General features: G+C 53.7%; 1 protein-coding gene across 1 annotated transcript in view; it reads right to left on the bottom strand.

The window, feature by feature from the left end:
• The window catches only part of LOC113069751 (filaggrin-2-like), a 31120-nt gene extending 11733 nt beyond the window's left edge, over positions 1 to 19387 (bottom strand). Inside the window, exons 1-3 of the mRNA XM_026242871.1 lie at positions 19180 to 19387; positions 18839 to 18970; positions 17979 to 18583 (exon numbers count right to left, since the gene is read on the bottom strand). Coding sequence (XP_026098656.1) covers positions 17979 to 18583; positions 18839 to 18970; positions 19180 to 19273 — 831 coding nt within the window. The 5' untranslated portion in view covers positions 19274 to 19387. The remainder of the gene's footprint in view (positions 1 to 17978; positions 18584 to 18838; positions 18971 to 19179) is intronic.
• Positions 19388 to 20359: the final 972 nt, after the last annotated feature.

Consider the following 20359-nt stretch of genomic DNA (forward strand, 5'->3'; position numbering starts at 1 on the left):
CTGCACTGCTCACAGAGAACTTCACAAGCTAGCCAAAAGCATCTCTACATTCAATCCAGATCCTGCAGGAGGACATGACGTTCATGCTTCTTTACAAGCCATTGACTTTCATTTGCAAACTGTCGCTAACGTGACAGATGTGAACACGTTGTACCTGTTAAAAATCACGTCCAGCCATGATGTGCAGTGTTTTCTGGATCGTCAACCAGAGACTGTCAAAGCGTACTACCAGCAACTGCTACAGACTTTGATTCTTGAATTCTCTGATCCAAACTCAGACCATGGGCTCCTTATTGCTATGGACCTCAAACAGGGCCGATTTGAAAACCCACAGACTTTCTGTAGTCAGCTACGAAAAGCCTACTTCGGAGCATGCAACAAACCAGGTATGGAACAGGATGTCAACTTAACAACTCTGTTCCTCCTAAACCTACATGCCAGTTGGAGTTTTCATCTCAGAGTCCCAGCGTGTCCACGTAACAGGACTACACAAGAGTTACGGAACTTAGCCCACAAAGCTTGCACCAAGCAAAAGACTATTGGTGAAAAGACTGTGGAAAACCCCAAAGTCTCTGTCTCTGAGCACTGCTTGGCGTTAACCCTAGATGGCGCCCTACAACGCCACAGTCACAGACATTTTTACAGAGAGTCAATACCTTTCCAAGCCAGCAGAGGGCAACACAATCGTAATGGTGCTCATCCAACACACTAGAGCGAGCGATTCCTACCATCCAGGACACAAAGCCCCAACATCCGGCAGTGGAACCACTCTCGACTCGACACTGGTAAGCTCAGTCCTGAGCCCACGTCTGAAAAACACAGTGCAGCCACGTCTGAGAAAGCAGAGATCCTGAGGGTACTGAAAGATCTTCTTCACATGAAAAGCCAAGCACCCAGAACACTGCCCCTCATCTACAGACCACAGAGCTAACTGTCACAGCACAAAGTGACAACAACACCCAAGCTCCACAGTCAACAGCTGCACACCCTGAACGAGACAGCACAAGTCCTCACACCAGGTACCACAAACACAAGGTACCAGAAAATGCTGTTTTGACTACCTGCCTTCGCAGCGAGCTACACAAGACCGGTCCTCACCACCCACCGATCGTCACACCTGCCCTGATGCCAACATTCCTGGGCAGCCTTGTCAAAAAGGGGGTGGGCCGAAAAGGAGTCAACAGGGAAGACCTGATCGACACAGGATTAAACCTGACGGTGATCTCATCTCACCTTTTCAAAAGACTCCAATTTGAAGCTAAGAGACAAGATCGAACTCTTACACCTCAAACTTATGAACTGAATGTACAGGTGTACAGACAGAATGACATCCAGTTTGAACAGGTTGTTTCCATTCACCTGACAATCGTTCCGATGAGTCTAATACATCCCATGTATGTCCCACCAATGAACACTCATACATTGCTCATCGACAAAGACCTGCTAGAACACTTTGACCCTTTTCTGAACTTCAAACAGCTAAAAGACTTTGCTCAAATGCGAGAACCTTTTTCTCTCCAGCCACACAGGTTGCTAGAGCCAAACTGTCAGGTCGCAGAGGTCATGGGAACTCCCACAGAGCCAGACGGTCAGGTCACAGAGGTCACGGGAACCCCAGCAGCCAGCCATGAGTACAACGCCCTAACGACAGGCCCAAGTTCAAGCCTCTGTACCTTAGTCAACAAACAAGGTACAGTGGTACCAGCTTACACCAAAGGGGTCGCTGTTCGGCTCAACCTGCAATGTGGTCAAACCTTACACCACACGCTGGGATTCTTCCAATCCTCACCTGAATGTGTGGAACTCGGACTCACACTTGCAAACAACAAGCATGTCAAACACCAACACCTGTTCCAGCAATGTGATAAAATCACAAAAACACACAATGTGATCGGGTACTGGAAGAAGGCAAAAGGACACTCGAAGTTACCAAGTCTAGACAAGGACTTTAAAGACCACACTGACACCCTTGCCAAAACTGGCACACTAAACAACATTCTGTGGTCACTCCCAACCCTCCCACCCACATTCATGGTTGAAGTGATTACACACAGCATAAGAACTTTACTAGCTAAACTGCCTACCTCAGAATCACTTACGCTGGCTCCGTTGTCTACACAGACCAACATAGCAGACATGCGTGCTTCTGAAAACTCGATAATGACTTTGCTTTACCACCTCTCAGACCCCTCCATCCACCCTGGCAACCAGTCTACAGTCACTGACAACCAAAGCCCCAGACCACTGCATGATACCCAAACCATGCTGCGTGCATAGAACAATATTGTGGGTTGTGCACCGTCTGACATCACAATGCCAGGGCTTGTAATGCCACGGAGCAAAAGGGGGATAATGCCAATATATTTCCATGACGCAGCATGTGCTGCACCACGCAGAACCAGAGCCACTGACAAAACACTGAAGCAAGCGTCATGCCAGCAGCAAGATGTGGCAAAACATGGGCGAGGGCGAGCTAAACACAGTCGCCGCCCACTAAGCAAAGAGGCTGCCCTGTCCAACCAAAGTCAGCCCTCGTTTGTTTCTTTCTCCCCTTTCTCTCTCTCTCTCCCTATTATCTGTACCAGGATGCTGCTGTGGTTTGCCGTGCCATGCTGTCAGCCAAAGAGAGGACAGCTGCCACCGAGAAAACCGCTGAGACTCCTGACTACCGATGACAGGGCACACTACCCCAGCATTGTAACCGAATACAGCTGTACAAGGTTCCGATGGAGAGAGGACTCCCTCACTCACACTGAGGCCGATGTCAAACACATGTTCAGCCAACATGAGAAAGTGACTGTTACACAAATGGAGTTAAGTGGACACCACCACCGCGCCAAACAGTTCCCGGGAGCTTTGCTTAGAGCCGCTGCTGCCGCCAGAATGTTTAACATTGTTATGTCCAGTGTCAATGCAGCGAACCAGACCGTAAACTCCTTGAAACCACTGTTTACTGTCTTCCAGAAGGACTTTACCCAGACTCAGCTGTTTACAGCGTTAACAACAGACATGCTGTGGGAGGTTAGCTCCTCCAATGACAGCCTAACCACGAGTAAAACCCCACCATACATGACACCCTTAAGCCTTGTGTTAACTGTGCTGTCTTACGCCATCACCATGCCAGCTGACCTGCTACAAAATACACCTGGCCAACTCTCTGGATAGCGCCTTCCTACAGCACGTCAACCCCAAACAGAGAGAAGTGAACGTGCTCCTGAACCAACCCATCAGCGAGTCAAGCCAAGTCTACAGACCTAAAGACATTGTCAGTGTCAGGATGTGGAAAAGCAACACCCACACCAAAACACACATTCCAAATGTGGTGGCCTACCACGACAGCGAAGCACAGCTGTACCTGGCCCCAAACATGCACATGTGTGCTTTGTCCAAAGACATTCATTATCTCTGCCTTAGCAAACCCTTCCTCAGACACAACTCTGAAGGAATCTGCGAGCTGCAACCCTGGGTCAGCGATACGCGCTGCCCTGCCGAAGCCAAGCCTCGTACACAAGTCACAGAAACGCAAGCAGAGATTGTGGGTAACAGATGGCTCGTCAACACTCCTGTGCGCTCAGCAACGCTGACCTACGACCAGAATGACACTGCCACCCGTGCCAACCTGCTGGACCAAGTACTGAAAGGTACCACCCAACACATTGACATTATTCCTGTCGACACAGCCCTCCAAGCACAGCCTCGACAGCCCGTTCTGAACCCGTCATCTGCGGTCCGAGTCTGGACTGCTCCCGACACTGCATCTCCACCGTCATTGGTCCAGCCCTGACTCTTGGCGTGACCTTCGTCCTATACAGGATACTCAACGAGATGCAAACCTCTACAGCCAAACTCACGACAACTGTGACTGGAGGTCTCCGATGGAATCCCCGGAAAGGGGGTGCTAAGTCAAAGACAACACCGAACCTCACCAAGCTGAATCCTCAGCTCCAGGAACCACCTGCCATCTTGAACCACCTTTCATCTGCCCATAGTGATGATTGCCGTCCGATGATGTCCACACAGGGACTTCATCCGACGGAAAAGGGGGAGATGTAACACTAATGAGCTGATGGTATTTCAGCCATCTGTTCCATACTAGTGAATCCTGACTCTTAACACATTCGGAACTCAAAAGACCAGAACGTGAGTAAACAAGGACCTTCGTTGTTTACATAATTCACCATTTTGGCTGCCCTGAAGTCGGCCACATCCTGCCTTGAGTGACAGTTATTTACGACAAGAAATTCCAGAGTCACGTGGGCGAGCCTCAAAGGAGAAATGAAAACCCCCAACCAAATTCCTGAACTCAAAGGAAATCTTTCGTATAAGTTCCTTACTTTCATCATGTTATTAAAAATATGTATTTTGAATATGTTTTGTGTTTACCATGGTTAATCCTTTTTATGCGAGGATTATAATTTTTCTAGCGTATAGATTGGAATTGTTTCTCCTCACCAACTTTCTCAAAGAAAGCCATGTGCTGCAACCCCCAGTCCCTTGCAGCTTGTAAAATTTTATGACCACACAGGACAGGAAACCTAATCCTTACAAAAGAATGGTAAAATGTACTCAAATGTAGTCTTAATGTGTATATTATTGTTTTTGCGGTGCATTAGAGGTTTCCCATATAAATTGGGACTATCTGCATTGTTATCATGTGTTAATCAAATCTTTAAATGTGTGTAATTCTGCATTTGAATGTAACTTCATGTTTTGATCATTTATATATATTGTTTTTAGTATCTGTGTGATCGTCATGCTTTGACAGACCCATTTATCTAGAGCAAAGTAATGAAAAATGTATTTAATCTGGAATTTGGAACTTGCTAGAAATATCCCTGATGAAATCGGAGAAACCCTAAATCATCAGGGGGTTGTCTCCACAGAGACAAAGGAACTTTTCCCTCCGCTTCAGATCGCGGACGTTCATTGGCTGTTCACGCGAAAAGAGTCGGGAACCATCCCAAGCCATAAGAACCGGCCAAACAAGATCCGTTTTCTCTTCTTACGCTGACTCCCTTCCCTCCTGCATCGACCCAGGTCGCTCCCGCGAGTCCCTCGGCGCGGCCTTCTCTTCTCTTCTTCTCGTTCTTCGTTCTTGGACACGCTGCTGCGACCAACGTCGCTCCCGCGAGGCCCATTTCATTTCGCCGTCCCCCTCAGCACAGGGACTGAGGAAAGGAAAGCCATTTTCATGGCTCCTTTGGAAGCTTTCGTTTTTGTTGTTTGTTTTCTTTTCTTTACTAAGTTTATTCGACTATTCGCCTCTCCACACAAGGAAGACGAATTCTGGAACATTGTTTGTTGAACCTTTCAAATACCGCGCGAAGATGAACGAACATCCCTTTGCCACAAAGGACCACGTGACCCCACGCTCACGCCGAGATCCAGAGCAGCTCACCCGCGCATCACACGCGCATCGCCGGTACCACGCTCACCCACTGGGACATGCAAGTATCGTTCTCTATGGAGATTTAAATGCTGCTTTAAAGTGTTGCTATGATCTGATTGTTGTTGGCTTCCAAAAAGGTTACTGACTGATTTTCATACCTGAGCTCATTCTGTGATCTCTCTCGCTTTCTCCATTTTCTCTCTCTCTCTCTCTCTCTCTCTCTCGCTCGCTCGCTCGCTCTCTTTCTCTCTCTCTCTCTCTCTCTCTCTCTCTTTTATTTGGATTCCGTTATGTCTTGTAAAGAGTTTACTGTCTGTATTGTCGTACGAATATTTAATCTGTGTGATTTGTAGTTTGATGTATTACTAGTTTAATTATTAAAAACCCATATACTGATGATTGGCTTGGACTCCACCCCACTCACATTACGAGTCACTGAAAGGTCTGATCTTTAGCTACAAGCTTTAAATTTAGAAACTAAATTTATCATAAGGATAGGATAATGTTTTCATGGCCAGAGAATATTTTTCCTTGAATTATAAGGAGTGATAACTTTTTTGAAAATTGATAGGTCAACCTGGTTTGCTGGACAAACCACTGTTTGATTTGCAGTAATTTACAGTAAGAGATATCACAATAATTGATATGAAGAATGGAATATTGACATATTAATGAGTAAGTTACAGTGCCCTGTAATTAGTTATTGGTATAGACAATTGAGTTATTTTTCATAATCAATAAAATTAAATGTAACTGTCATCTGAGATATATATTAATCAGATTCCTGATTAATTATTCAAATTCCCTATATACCATTTGAGTTAATTACTATGTAAAACTCATTTTTGTTACAATACTTTTGTACGTTTAAAATATTCTGTGCATGAGTGCTTAATCGTTTATATCATGAGATTTCGGCCAAGTGTATAAAACAGCAAAATAAATAAATAAATAAATAAAAAAAATTATATCCTAACCTGTAAATATAATGCGCTGCACTTTCCATAAGTGCGGACAAAACACAGATCTCCTCATTCGCCGTCCAAAGACCCTGTTAACTCCATTTGAGCTTGTTTTTCATATAGCCTGATGTTAATTGCTAGTGTCTGATACAACACCAACACTGACGACGCAGTGTTGTTTAATTATTGATTTGTTCCCCTATTCTTTCTTTTCCCCTCTGTATTTTAGTAGAGTGTGCCATGAAACTGTTGTATTTCTCAATACCCATCGGACATCATATTGTTTGTATTTGTACTCTAATATAATACTTGTGAGTCAGCTTTATATGCACGAGCTTTGGATGTGACTGTGAGGGCACATAATACAGCCAAATACAGCAGATTTATTTTATTAAAGGGGGGGGGTAAAATGCTCGTTTTCACTCAATATCCTGTTAATCTTGAGTACCTATAGAGTAGTACTGCATCCTTCATAACTCCAAAAAGTCTTTAGTTTTATCATATTCATAAGAGAAAGATAGTCTGTACCGATTTTTCCCGGAAAAACACGACCGGCTGGAGGCGTGACGTGTGGGCGGAGCTAAAGAATCACGAGGGCCAGTAGGCTTTTGCGTTGAGAGCGTTTGGAAGTTGTGACATTAGCATGAGGAAAAAAAACCATCATCCAAAACAAACCATGGCTAACAGTCAGATTCAGCCGTTTATTTATGATCCAGAATCAAATCCCGAGGCTGAAACTGAACGAGAGCAGCAGCAGCAACTACTCGCTCCGAGCGGGGCTCGAACCCGGGTCTCCGGCATGGGAGGCGGACGCACTAACAAGGAGGCAGAGATATTTGAAGCAGTTTTACTCACCGCCTGCGGTTCCAACACACGATCGTGACCCTCTTTCTTTGGGATTGCATCGTCCTTAAGAAATAAACGATACGCAAATCCATTGTCAAACTGGGTCTTGTTTGTAAAACAAGCATCTTCGAAATGCAGGGAACAAACAAAAACACTTGCACAACTCCGTTGATGCTCTGTAAAAATAAACTCCATCCACTGGTCCCTTAATGCTGTTTTTTCTTTGGTAATCTGTGCAGGGTTGTCTTGCCCTGGCAACCAAAAACACACTTCTTTTGTTACTTTTCGCGACGCTCTCGCTCTGATCAGTGAATGAATGTCTGTGCTCAGCCTCTCAGTGCTCTGCTATACGGGAGCGTGCGCTCTTCTGGCAGACGTGCCCTTCGGACCCATATAAGGAAATGCCGCTCCATCTAACGTCACACAGAGCCATACTCGAAAAAAAACTTTCCGAAACTTGTGACAAACCAGAATGAGTATTTTGGGAACAAAAATACTCCTTCAAACGTAAAACTTATTTTTTTGAAACTTTGTCCATGTTTAGCATGGGAATCCAACTCTTTAACAGTGTAAAAAAATCAATATGCATGAAATAGCATTTCACCCCCCCCCCCTTTTCTCAAACCTACAAGCTATGTTGAATAAATGCAGGAATTTCCCTCATTCTAAACTTGAAAGCTGCGAGATTTATTAAAACCATGCAACACATAGTCCCCCTCATAAAAGATTTTAGGCCTGGAAATTGTTGTTTTAAAATTGCATGGCATTTCCATGTTATTCATGACCTTAAAGACCTTATAAAATCAACTGATGCACGCTCTTAATAACTTAAACTGGTCCACCAATGTGATTGCGCGAGTGATCCATTACCTCTCCCTGCTGTAATGGCTTGCTGGATCTGTTGCCCTGCTTTGTTCCGGTACCTCACAATTTACAAATTAAGCACTGTACGTATTACTAGCGAATGTAACTTCACTGATAACCTACATGGTTACAATTTAATTTAACACCACTGATCTGGCTGTTGCAGGTAAAGGGGCCACATCTAGCATTCCAGGTCCCAGTGAAACACAGACCACTGAGACCAGGGATACTCAGCCTGGGGGGCGCAAAACTCAATCTTGCCTAGGGCCTAGAGCAGGCCCTGGCTGTTACTGTTATGAATATGAGAACATGATGTTAGTTCTTTAAATGTAAACTAGTATCACTCCTTCCAGAGTACACACACACATACACAAACTCTCTCTCAGTCAGATGTGTGTTTTATTGAGTTGTTTATCTTTTCTAAACCTGTGTGAGGCACTGATGTGTTTGTAGCGCCATGTCCCTGACCTAGTGACCATTAAACACTGACCCACAGCACAGGACTCATTAACTTGTAACCAGAGATGGGACCAAGTCACACATGTGCAAGTCTCAAGTAAGTCTCAAGTCTTAACCTTCAAGTCTCAAGTAAGTCCCAAGTATTTTTTTCTTGGGCAAGTCAAGTCAAGTCAAGTCACAAGCTATGTCAAGTCAAGTCCAAGTCAAGTCACCTTAATATTGTTATTTTGCAGAATCTGATCTTAATAAAGTTAAAAGACGAGATATAAGTAACTGTCAGTAAATTAAAATAATTTGGATTTGCATTGTAAATACTCATGTTCAGTAAAATACATCATGGAATCAAACAAAATTGTAACTTCCTAAAATTATTTATTTTTCACTTCTGCCAACAGTGTTTGAAATGTTTTACATTTTCAACATTGAGTACATAAAACTAAACATCCAACAGACTCCTATCTGAACACCTCTCTCTCTCTCTCTCTTAAACACAGTTTACATACAACATTAAACTGTTACATTTCTCCTCTCTCTCTCTCTCTCTCTCTCACACACACACACACACACACACTCTCTCTCTCTCTCTCTCTCTCTCTCTCTCTCAGAGTATAGAATATAAATATGACGTATTTTCAGTTGTTTCATACTTTTTTGTTATATATATATATATATATGTGTGTGTGTGTAATATGCACTTCTCATGATTGGGTAATCGCGGCAGCTACATTTGTTTTTCTGATTAATTGTTTTGCTCTATGAGAAAGACAAGGTAACAAAATATTCGGGGCTTATGCCCCCTTAGCCCAGCCCTAGCGCCGCCCCTGGAATGCGTTTTTTTGACGGCCTGCTAGCGGATCATTAGGGGCCGTTCACATCACGTCTTTTGCGAGCGCAAGTTCGTTATTTCCAATGTAGGCGCGCGGTATGCGCACTCATAATGGAAGCAACGCGCTCACGACGCGCACCGCATCGAGTTAAAAACATCTAAACTTTTCAGAATGCTGCAAGCGCACTGCAGGTCATGTGACAATAACTAACCAATCAGCTTCATCCTTTCCCGTATCAACGTTGAAAGCTCAGCTAACATGAAGGAACAGCTGTTCATAGCTGTATATGGATTGCCATTTTGAAATGAATTTAGTAGCAGAGCTACTGCGAGCGGTTTTTAGTGCTGCAAATCCATTTATCCTTTGCTGAAATTTCTACGTCTTCATTGAGAGAGAGCGTGTCATGGATGCTTAGCAACGACAGACGCCCCAGGAGCACTTCTGCCCGACCGCTTTGGAAAGAAGTAGAAAGCGGCGCGACTAGCGTTTTCCACGCGTTTTTAGTCGCGAACTGAACTATTGAAGACAAAAGCGATGACCCTCGGTACCTCTCAGGCTGACATGTTGATGTGATGTGATATCTGATTTAAGTGGGCGTGGTGTGTGTAAGGTAGAGAGGGCATGACTGATGATAGTGTCCTGATCCAGTCACGACGCTATTCTCAGCCTGCGCTCCAGCTGAGTAATCAACTTTATTTAAAAAAAATAATTTATATATTTTATATTCAAACTGAAAACATGATTTGATTAACACTCAAGTCATTCAAGTCATCGTGTCTCAAGTCAAGTCAAGTCCCGAGTCTTTAACTTCCAAGTCCGAGTCAAGTCTCAAGTCCTAAAAATAGCGACTCGAGTCGACTCGAGTCCAAGTCACCAAGTCACAAGTCCCCATGTCTGCTTGTAACCCATAACCAGATAACTGAAATGAAGAACGAACTGCAATGGTTCATAAAAGTACCATTCAAACCAGTGGATGAGTGTTAATTAGGTTCACATAATGTTTTAGCTATAAAACCGTATTGCAATTGCATGTAAATGGTCTGACTAGCAAAGACCCTAATGTTGCTTGTTATATCTGTATAGTTTTAAATGAACTTTTCATTTTTACCTTTATTTTATGTGAGACAAGAGGGATTAGAAATTTAAGAATTAATCTATTGCATTTAAACAGTTCTGCTCACGTAAAGGTTTCTATTTGGATGAGAGTAAACCTCTATGTAACTACACTTTACTCGGCAGCAAGTTTACGAACTATGTCCTGCCTTACGAACAACTGGTGCAACCAAATGTGTAGATTTAGTTACAAACTAGCTAGTGGTTACTAAAGCCTTGTGGTCTTAACGTTCTAATTTAAGAACTTACGAGTGGCTGGTGCAACCCTACCCAGGTCTCAAGGAGAGGAACTTAAAAGCACTGTGAGAAACTGCCCCCCCCCTCCTAAAAAAACATCACAACTCTTCAAATCAAGCAATTCTTTATTTGAGGTGGAGCAGACTGAAAAGCTTTCAAAACACAGTTTGAGCAAACAGGGAAACCATGCCATAGGATTAACACCAAATTGAAAAGATCTCCAGTAAGTGTTCAGCAAATGTCCACTTCAGTAACCACATCCCTGACTATTCTCTTGACTTCTTCCCCAACCTCTTCCACTTCCCTGTCCCTGACCGCTTACATAGCCATGGCCCTGGCCCTGGCCCTGGCCCTGGCCCTAGCCCTGGACCAGACCGCTTCCCTGGCCTTGTCCCTGACCCTGTCCTTTTCCTTGACCCTGAACGCTTCCAGAGCCTGACCCTGACCCCTACCCTGACCTTGTCCCTGACCCCGGCTCTGTCCGCTTGCATGGCCCTGGCCCTGGCCCTGACCACTTCCCTGGCCCTGACCTTGACCGCTTCCCTGGCCTTGTCCCTGACTGCTTCCCTGTCCCCGACTGCTTCCCTGTCCCTGTCCCTGACCTTGTCCTTGTCCCTGATCGCTTCCCTGGCCTTGTCCCTGGCCCCGACCGCTTCCCTGGCCTTGTCCCTGGCCCTGGCCACTGCCTTGGCCACTTCCCTGGCCCTCTCCCTGACCCAGGCCCTCTCCCTGACCCAGGCCGCTTCCCTGGCCCTCTCCCTGACCCAGGCCGCTTCCCTGGCCCTGGCCTTGGCCTTGTCCCTGGCCCTGGCCTTGGCCTTGTCCCTGGCCCTGGCCTTGGCCTTGGCCTTGTCCCTGACCCTGGCCCAGGCCGCTTCCCTGGCCTTGTCCCTGACCCTGGCCTTGGCCTTGTCCCTGACCCTGGCCCAGGCCGCTTCCCTGGCCTTGTCCCCGACCCAGGCCGCTTCCCTGGCCTTGTCCCTGACCCAGGCCGAGGCCCAGACCCAGACCGCTTCCCTGGCCCTGTCCCTGACCCAGGCCACTTCCCTGGCCCTGGCCTTGTCCCTGACCCAGGCCGCTTCCCTGGCCTTGTCCCTGACCCAGGCCGAGGACCAGACCCAGACCGCTTCCCTGGCCCTGTCCCTGACCCAGGCCGCTTCCCTGGCCCTGTCCCTGACCCAGGCCGCTTCCCTGGCCCTGGCCTTGGCCTTGTCCCTGGCCCAGGCCGCTTCCCTGGCCCTGGCCCTGACCCTGACCCAGGCCGCTTCCCTGGCCCTGTCCCTGACCCAGACCGCTTCCCTGGCCCTGGCCCTGGCCCTGGCCCTGGCCCTGGCCCAGGCCGCTTCCCTGGCCTTGACCCTGACCCAGGCTGCTTCCCTGGCCCTGTCCCTGACCCTGGCCTTGGCCTTGTCCCTGGCGTTGGCCTTGTCCCTGACCCTGGCCTTGTCCCTGACCCTGGCCTTGTCCCTGACCCTGGCCTTGTCCCTGACCCAGGCCGAGGCCCAGACCCAGACCGCTTCCCTGGCCCTGACCCTGACCCAGGCCGCTGCCCTGGCCCTGGCCTTGTCCCTGACCCTGGCCTTGTCCCTGTCCCTGACCCTGGCCTTGGCCTTGTCCCTGACCCTGACCCTGGCCCAGGCCGCTTCCCTGGCCCTGACCCAGACTGCTTCCCTGGCCCTGTCCCTGACCCAGGCCGCTTCCCTGGCCCTGACCCAGGCCCTGGCCCTGGCCTTGGCCTTGGCCCTGACCCAGGCCGCTTCCCTGGCCCTGGCCTTGGCCCTGACCCTGACCCAGGCCGCTTCCCTGGCCCTGGCCTTGTCCCTGACCCTGGCCCAGGCCGCTTCCCTGGCCTTGTCCCTGACCCAGGCCGGTTCCCTGGCCTTGTCCCTGACTGCTTCCCTGGCCCTGTCCCTGACCCTGGCCTTGGCCTTGTCCCTGACCCAGGCCGCTTCCCTGGCCTTGTCCCTGACCCTGGCCTTGTCCCTGACCCTGGCCCAGGCCGCTTCCCTGGCCTTGTCCCTGACCCAGGCCGCTTCCCTGGCCTTGTCCCTGACCCTGACCCAGGCCGCTTCCCTGGCCCTGGCCCTGGCCCTGGCCCTGACCCAGGCCGCTTCCCTGGCCCTGGCCCTGACCCTGACCCAGGCCGCTTCCCTGGCCCTGGCCCTGACCCTGACCCAGGCCGCTTCCCTGGCCCTGGCCCTGACCCTGACCCAGGCCGCTTCCCTGGCCCTGGCCCTGACCCTGACCCAGGTTGCTTCCCTGGCCCTGACCCAGGCCGCTTCCCTGGCCCTGGCCCAGGCCGCTTCCCTGGCCGCTTCCCTGGCCCTGGCCCTGACCCAGGCCGCTTCCCTGGCCGCTTCCCTGGCCCTGGCCCTGACCCAGGCCGCTTCCCTGGCCTTGTCCCTGACCCAGGCCGCTTCCCTGGCCTTGTCCCTGACCCAGGCCGCTTCCCTGGCCTTGTCCCTGACCCAGGCCGCTTCCCTGGCCTTGTCCCTGACCCTGACCCAGGCCGCTTCCCTGACCCAGGCCGCTTCCCTGACCCAGGCCCTGACCCTGACCCAGGCCGCTTCCGTGGCCCTGGCCCTGACCCAGGCCGCTTCCCTGGCCCTGTCCCTGACCCTGACCCAGGCCGCTTCCCTGACCCAGGCCGCTTCCCTGGCCCTGGCCCTGACCCTGACCCTGACCCAGGCCGCTTCCGTGGCCCTGGCCCTGACCCAGGCCGCTTCCCTGGCCCTGGCCCTGACCCAGGCCGCTTCCCTGGCCCTGGCCCTGACCCAGGCCGCTTCCCTGGCCCTGGCCCTGACCCAGGCCGCTTCCCTGGCCCTGGCCCTGACCCTGACCCAGGCCGCTTCCCTGGCCCTGGCCCTGGCCCTGACCCAGGCCGCTTCCCTGGCCTTGGCCCTGGCCCTGACCCTGACCCAGGCCGCTTCCCTGGCCCTGGCCCTGACCCAGGCCGCTTCCCTGGCCTTGGCCCTGGCCCTGACCCAGGCCGCTTCCCTGGCCTTGGCCCTGGCCCTGACCCAGGCCGCTGCCTTGGCCCTGGCCCTGACCCAGGCCGCTGCCTTGGCCCTGGCCCTGACCCAGGCCGCTGCCTTGGCCCTGGCCCTGACCCAGGCCGCTGCCTTGGCCCTGGCCCTGACCCAGGCCGCTTCCCTGGCCCTGGCCCTGACCCAGGCCGCTTCCCTGGCCCTGGCCCTGACCCAGGCCGCTTCCCTGGCCTTGTCCCTGACCCAGGCCGCTTCCCTGGCCTTGGCCTTGTCCCTGACCCAGGCCGATTCCCTGGCCTTGGCCTTGTCCCTGACCCAGGCCGAGGCCCAGACCCAGACCGCTTCCCTGGCCCTGTCCCTGACCCAGGCCGCTTCCCTGGCCCTGGCCTTGGCCTTGTCCCTGGCCCTGGCCGCTTCCCTGGCCCTGGCCCTGACCCTGACCCAGGCCGCTTCCCTGGCCTTGGCCTTGTCCCTGACCCTGACCCAGGCCGCTTCCCTGGCCCTGGCCCAGGCCGCTTCCCTGGCCTTGACCCTGACCCAGGCTGCTTCCCTGGCCCTGTCCCTGACCCTGGCCTTGGCCTTGTCCCTGACCCAGGCCGCTTCCCTGGCCTTGTCCCTGACCCTGGCCTTGTCCCTGACCCTGGCCCAGGCCGCTTCCCTGGCCTTGTCCCTGACCCAGGCCGCTTCCCTGGCCTTGTCCCTGACCCAGGCCGCTTCCCTGGCCTTGTCCCTGACCCAGGCCGCTTCCCTGGCCTTGACCCTGACCCAGGCCGCTTCCCTGGCCTTGTCCCTGACCCTGGCCCTGACCCAGGCCCTGACCCAGGCCGCTTCCCTGGCCTTGGCCCTGGCCGCTTCCCTGGCCTTGGCCCTGGCCGCTTCCCTGGCCCTGACCCAGGCCGCTTCCCTGGCCTTGGCCTTGTCCCTGACCCTGACCCAGGCCTCTTCCCTGGCCTTGGCCTTGTCCCTGACCCAGGCCGCTTCCCTGGCCTTGTCCTTGTCCCTGACCGCTTCCCTGGCCTTGTACCTGACCCTGGCCCTGGCCTTGTCCCTGACCCTGGCCCTGGCCTTGTCCCTGACCCTGGCCCAGGCCGCTTCCCTGGCCCTGGCCTTGTCCTTTACCCAGACCGCTTCCCTGGCCCCGTCCCTGACCAAGACCGCTTCCCTGGCCCCGTCCCTGACCCCGGCCGCTTCCCTGGCCTTGACCCGGTCCCCGGCCGCTTCCCTGGCCCTGACCCAGGCCGCTTCCCTGGCCTTGACCTGGTCCCCGGCCGCTTCCCTGGCCCTGACCCAGGCCGCTTCCCTGGCCTTGGCCCTGGCCCTGACCCAGGCCGCTGCCTTGGCCTTGGCCCTGACCCAGGCCGCTGCCTTGGCCCTGGCCCTGACCCAGGCCGCTGCCTTGGCCCTGGCCCTGACCCAGGCCGCTTCCCTGGCCGCTTCCCTGGCCTTGTCCCTGACCCAGGCCGATTCCCTGGCCTTGGCCTTGTCCCTGACCCAGGCCGATTCCCTGGCCTTGGCCTTGTCCCTGACCCAGGCCGAGGCCCTGACCCAGGCCGCTTCCCTGGCCCTGGCCCAGGCCGCTTCCCTGGCCCTGACCCAGGCCGCTTCCCTGGCCCTGGCCCAGGCCGCTTCCCTGGCCGCTTCCCTGGCCGCTTCCCTGGCCGCTTCCCTGGCCGCTTCCCTGGCCGCTTCCCTGGCCTTGGCCTTGTCCCTGACCCAGGCCGATTCCCTGGCCTTGGCCTTGTCCCTGACCCAGGCCGAGGCCCAGACCCAGACCGCTTCCCTGGCCCTGTCCCTGACCCAGGCCGCTTCCCTGGCCCTGGCCTTGGCCTTGTCCCTGGCCCTGGCCGCTTCCCTGGCCCTGGCCCTGACCCTGACCCAGGCCGCTTCCCTGGCCTTGGCCTTGTCCCTGACCCTGACCCAGGCCGCTTCCCTGGCCCTGGCCCAGGCCGCTTCCCTGGCCTTGACCCTGACCCAGGCTGCTTCCCTGGCCCTGTCCCTGACCCTGGCCTTGGCCTTGTCCCTGACCCAGGCCGCTTCCCTGGCCTTGTCCCTGACCCTGGCCTTGTCCCTGACCCTGGCCCAGGCCGCTTCCCTGGCCTTGTCCCTGACCCAGGCCGCTTCCCTGGCCTTGTCCCTGACCCAGGCCGCTTCCCTGGCCTTGTCCCTGACCCAGGCCGCTTCCCTGGCCTTGTCCCTGACCCAGGCCGCTTCCCTGGCCTTGACCCTGACCCAGGCCGCTTCCCTGGCCTTGTCCCTGACCCTGGCCCTGACCCAGGCCCTGACCCAGGCCGCTTCCCTGGCCTTGGCCCTGGCCGCTTCCCTGGCCTTGGCCCTGGCCGCTTCCCTGGCCCTGACCCAGGCCGCTTCCCTGGCCTTGGCCTTGTCCCTGACCCTGACCCAGGCCACTTCCCTGGCCTTGGCCTTGTCCCTGACCCAGGCCGCTTCCCTGGCCTTGTCCTTGTCCCTGACCGCTTCCCTGGCCTTGTACCTGACCCTGGCCCAGGCCGCTTCCCTGGCCCTGGCCTTGTCCTTTACCCAGACCGCTTCCCTGGCCTTGGCCCTGGCCCTGACCCAGGCCGCTTCCCTGGCCTTGGCCCTGGCCCAGGCCGAGGCCCTGACCCAGGCCGCTTCCCTGGCCCTGGCCCAGGCCGCTTCCCTGGCCCTGACCCAGGCCGCTTCCCTGGCCGCTTCCCTGGCCGCTTCCCTGGCCGCTTCCCTGGCCTTGGCCTTGTCCCTGACCCAGGCCGATTCCCTGGCCTTGTCCTTGTCCCTGACCCTGGCCTTGTCCCTGACCCTGGCCCAGGCCGCTTCCCTGGCCCTGACCCAGGCCGCTTCCCTGGCCCTGGCCCTGACCCAGGCCGCTTCCCTGGCCCTGGCCCTGACCCAGGCCGCTTCCGTGGCCCTGGCCCTGACCCTGACCCAGGCCGTTTACCTGGCCCTGGCCCTGACCCAGGCCGCTTCCCTGGCCTTGGCCCTGGCCCTGACCCAGGCCGCTGCCTTGGCCTTGGCCCTGGCCCTGACCCAGGCCGCTGCCTTGGCCCTGGCCCTGACCCAGGCCGCTGCCTTGGCCCTGGCCCTGACCCAGGCCGCTTCCCTGGCCGCTTCCCTGGCCGCTTCCCTGGCCGCTTCCCTGGCCTTGGCCTTGTCCCTGACCCAGGCCGATTCCCTGGCCTTGGCCTTGTCCCTGACCCAGGCCGAGGCCCTGACCCAGGCCGCTTCCCTGGCCCTGGCCCTGACCCAGGCCGCTTCCCTGGCCCTGGCCCTGACCCAGGCCGCTTCCCTGGCCCTGGCCCTGACCCAGGCCGCTTCCCTGGCCCTGGCCCTGACCCAGGCCGCTTCCCTGGCCCTGACCCAGGCCGCTTCCCTGGCCTTGGCCCTGGCCCTGACCCAGGCCGCTTCCCTGGCCTTGGCCCTGGCCCTGACCCAGGCCGCTTCCCTGGCCTTGGCCCTGGCCCTGACCCAGGCCGCTTCCCTGGCCTTGGCCCTGGCCGCTTCCCTGGCCGCTTCCCTGGCCCTGACCCAGGCCGCTTCCCTGGCCTTGGCCTTGTCCCTGACCCTGACCCAGGCCGCTTCCCTGGCCTTGGCCTTGTCCCTGACCCTGACCCAGGCCACTTCCCTGGCCTTGGCCTTGTCCCTGACCCAGGCCGCTTCCCTGGCCTTGGCCTTGTCCCTGACCGCTTCCCTGGCCTTGTCCCTGACCCTGGCCCTGGCCTTGTCCCTGACCCTGGCCCAGGCCGCTTCCCTGGCCCTGGCCTTGTCCTTTACCCAGACCGCTTCCCTGGCCCCGTCCCTGACCAAGACCGCTTCCCTGGCCCCGTCCCTGACCCCGGCCGCTTCCCTGGCCTTGACCCGGTCCCCGGCCGCTTCCCTGGCCCTGACCCAGGCCGCTTCCCTGGCCTTGACCCGGTCCCCGGCCGCTTCCCTGGCCCTGACCCAGGCCGCTTCCCTGGCCTTGGCCTTGTCCCTGACCCAGGCCGCTTCCCTGGCCTTGGCCTTGTCCCTGACCCTGACCCTGACCCAGGCCACTTCCCTGGCCTTGGCCTTGTCCCTGACCCAGGCCGCTTCCCTGGCCTTGTCCTTGTCCCTGACCGCTTCCCTGGCCTTGTCCTTGTCCCTGACCGCTTCCCTGGCCTTGTCCCTGACCCTGGCCTTGTCCCTGACCCTGGCCCAGGCCGCTTCCCTGGCCCTGGCCTTGTCCTTTACCCAGACCGCTTCCCTGGCCCCGTCCCTGACCAATACCGCTTCCCTGGCCCCGTCCCTGACCCCGGCCGCTTCCCTGGCCCTGACCCGGTACCCGGCCGCTTCCCTGGCCCTGACCCGGTACCCGGCCGCTTCCCTGGCCCTGACCCGGTACCCGGCCGCTTCCCTGGCCCTGACCCGGTACCCGGCCGCTTCCCTGGCCCAGACCGCTTCCACGGCCCCGGCCGCTTCCCTGGCCCAGACCGCTTCCACGGCCCCGGCCCTGTCCTTGTCCCAGACCACTTCCCTGGCCTTGTCCCTGACCCTGGCCTTGTCCCTGACCACTTCTCTGGCCTGGTCCCTGACCCTGGCCCCGTCCCTGGCCACTTCCATGGCCCTGACCTTGTCCCTGACCCTGGCTGCTTCCCTTTCCACGTACCCTTCCCTGTCCCCGTCGATGGCCCCGGCCCTGACCTTGACCCAGACCGCTTCCTAGTCCCTGGCCGCTGCCCTTTCCCTGGCCGCTGCCCTTTCCCTGGCCCCGAACTGGTCCATGTCCCTGACAACTCATCGGACCTCTTCCCTGACGACGTGGTTCACTGCATGCAAAGCCACCGGTGGTTGGGCAACACTTCTGTGTGGCAGGACACTGGCCATCATGGAAACAGCTTTCAGCACACCGTGAAATCATCTCTGGTAGGGGACACTGACCTGGCTTCACTGGGTGGACACACACAGTCAGCTTTAGTTTGTGCACATAGTCAGCCACTTCAATATACAGCACGACACACTCAAAGCATGAACAGCAAGTTACTATTATTCCTCTTATGAAGTCATCCTGTGCATTAAACTATCCTAAGTCAAAACCTATTTCAGACGAGAAGGCACAATTTCTGCTTCAAACCAACATTGAATTCAATGTGTTACTTGTGTGTTTTGTTTTAAGACCCTTAGCAGCCATTAACTGAAACTCACTGAAAACAGGCAGCACACAAACAGGACCAAAGTCAAATCGACAGCATTTGTGTCCTCCAGGGCAGTCTTCATCAGAAGAACATGCTCGATGGGACGGCACGAACGTCAGTGTCGCCGGACAAAAACCATCCACTAGAGGATACAAGAGGATCATTTTCAGAGGCCAGAGAGTGTGGCTTAAGCGTTTGTGAATCAGGGCTTTTAATACAGATTCTACATGTCTGTTCAGATTAAGACTTTTAAAACCTACACATTGATAAACTGTTAATTACTCTCAAAGACTGAGCCACTTGTTTCTGCATTTCTTCAGGTTGTGTAATGAAGTCAACAGATCTTGTCACCTGTGTTTAGTCTTTGAATAGCATGAGTTATGCTCAAGTATCCGAAAAGATACAAAAAAACAGCAATCAACAAGAAATCCACTCGAGCGGTCATCCTCCCAACCTGTGACCTCACAACAAACTCTGCTGGAAAAGGCCCCGAATTTGTGCATCAGGAGCAGCACACAAAGCTAAACCAATACGTGTTGCTGCAGTAGCAACCTCTGTGTAAAATGGGTTTTTAAAAAATCCAAGGAGATCAATTCCAATGTTGATCAATCTCACCTGCCTTTAGCTTTCCAGTAGTCTGGAAGGCCTTAATTAGCTTGTTCAGGTGTGTTTGATTGGGGTTGGATGAGCTGAATGCTGCATTCAAGCCATGTCATAATAATTAAGGTAGCCTAATTACGAGAGGATTAGAGGTGGTACAGCGGTCATGTTGTGATACCGTACAAATATCAAAATATATATTAATAAATTCACTGTGTTAATATTTATTCCGAATTCTCTAAACGGGGACAGATGTTAAAAGCAGCTGTAACTGTTATGAATATGATGTTAGTTCTTTAAATGTAAACAAGTTTCACTCCTTCCAGAGTACACACACACACACACACACAGAAACTCTCTCTCAGTCATATGTGTGTTTTATTGAGTTGTTTATCTTTTCTAAACCTGTGTGAGGCACTGACGTGTTTGTAGCGCCACCTAGCGACCATTAAACATTGACCCGCAGCACAGGACTGATTAACTTGTAATCCATAACCAGATAACTGAAACGAAGAACGAACTGCAATATTTCATAAAAGTAAATGGTCTGACTAGCAAAGACCCTAATTTTTCATAGTATTTATGTATAAATTATACTGAAAACATTACACTGTTATGAAAATACTCGCTGTTTTTTAAAAGGTCTCGTTAGGATTGTTGCATTACAATGTTTTGACCAGTAGGTGGAACCCGCGTGACGCAGGTCAAACGAATCAAAATGGTGGATTTTTTTTTTTTTTTTTTTTTTTTTGACCGTCTGCCGGAGGATCATATATTTCTCAGTGCAATTCGCTAACAGGAGTCTACTATTCATTCCAATCGTAGTTTTGCATAAGAAAAGTAAATGTTATTATATAAAAAAAATGGCCAAAGCAAGTGAAAACGGATGAAGACCGTGTGATCAACATTCTCAAAAACTAAAATCTTTCAT

Source organism: Carassius auratus, chromosome 5 (genome assembly GCF_003368295.1).
Source record: "Carassius auratus strain Wakin chromosome 5, ASM336829v1, whole genome shotgun sequence".
Classification (NCBI taxonomy): domain Eukaryota; kingdom Metazoa; phylum Chordata; class Actinopteri; order Cypriniformes; family Cyprinidae; genus Carassius; species Carassius auratus.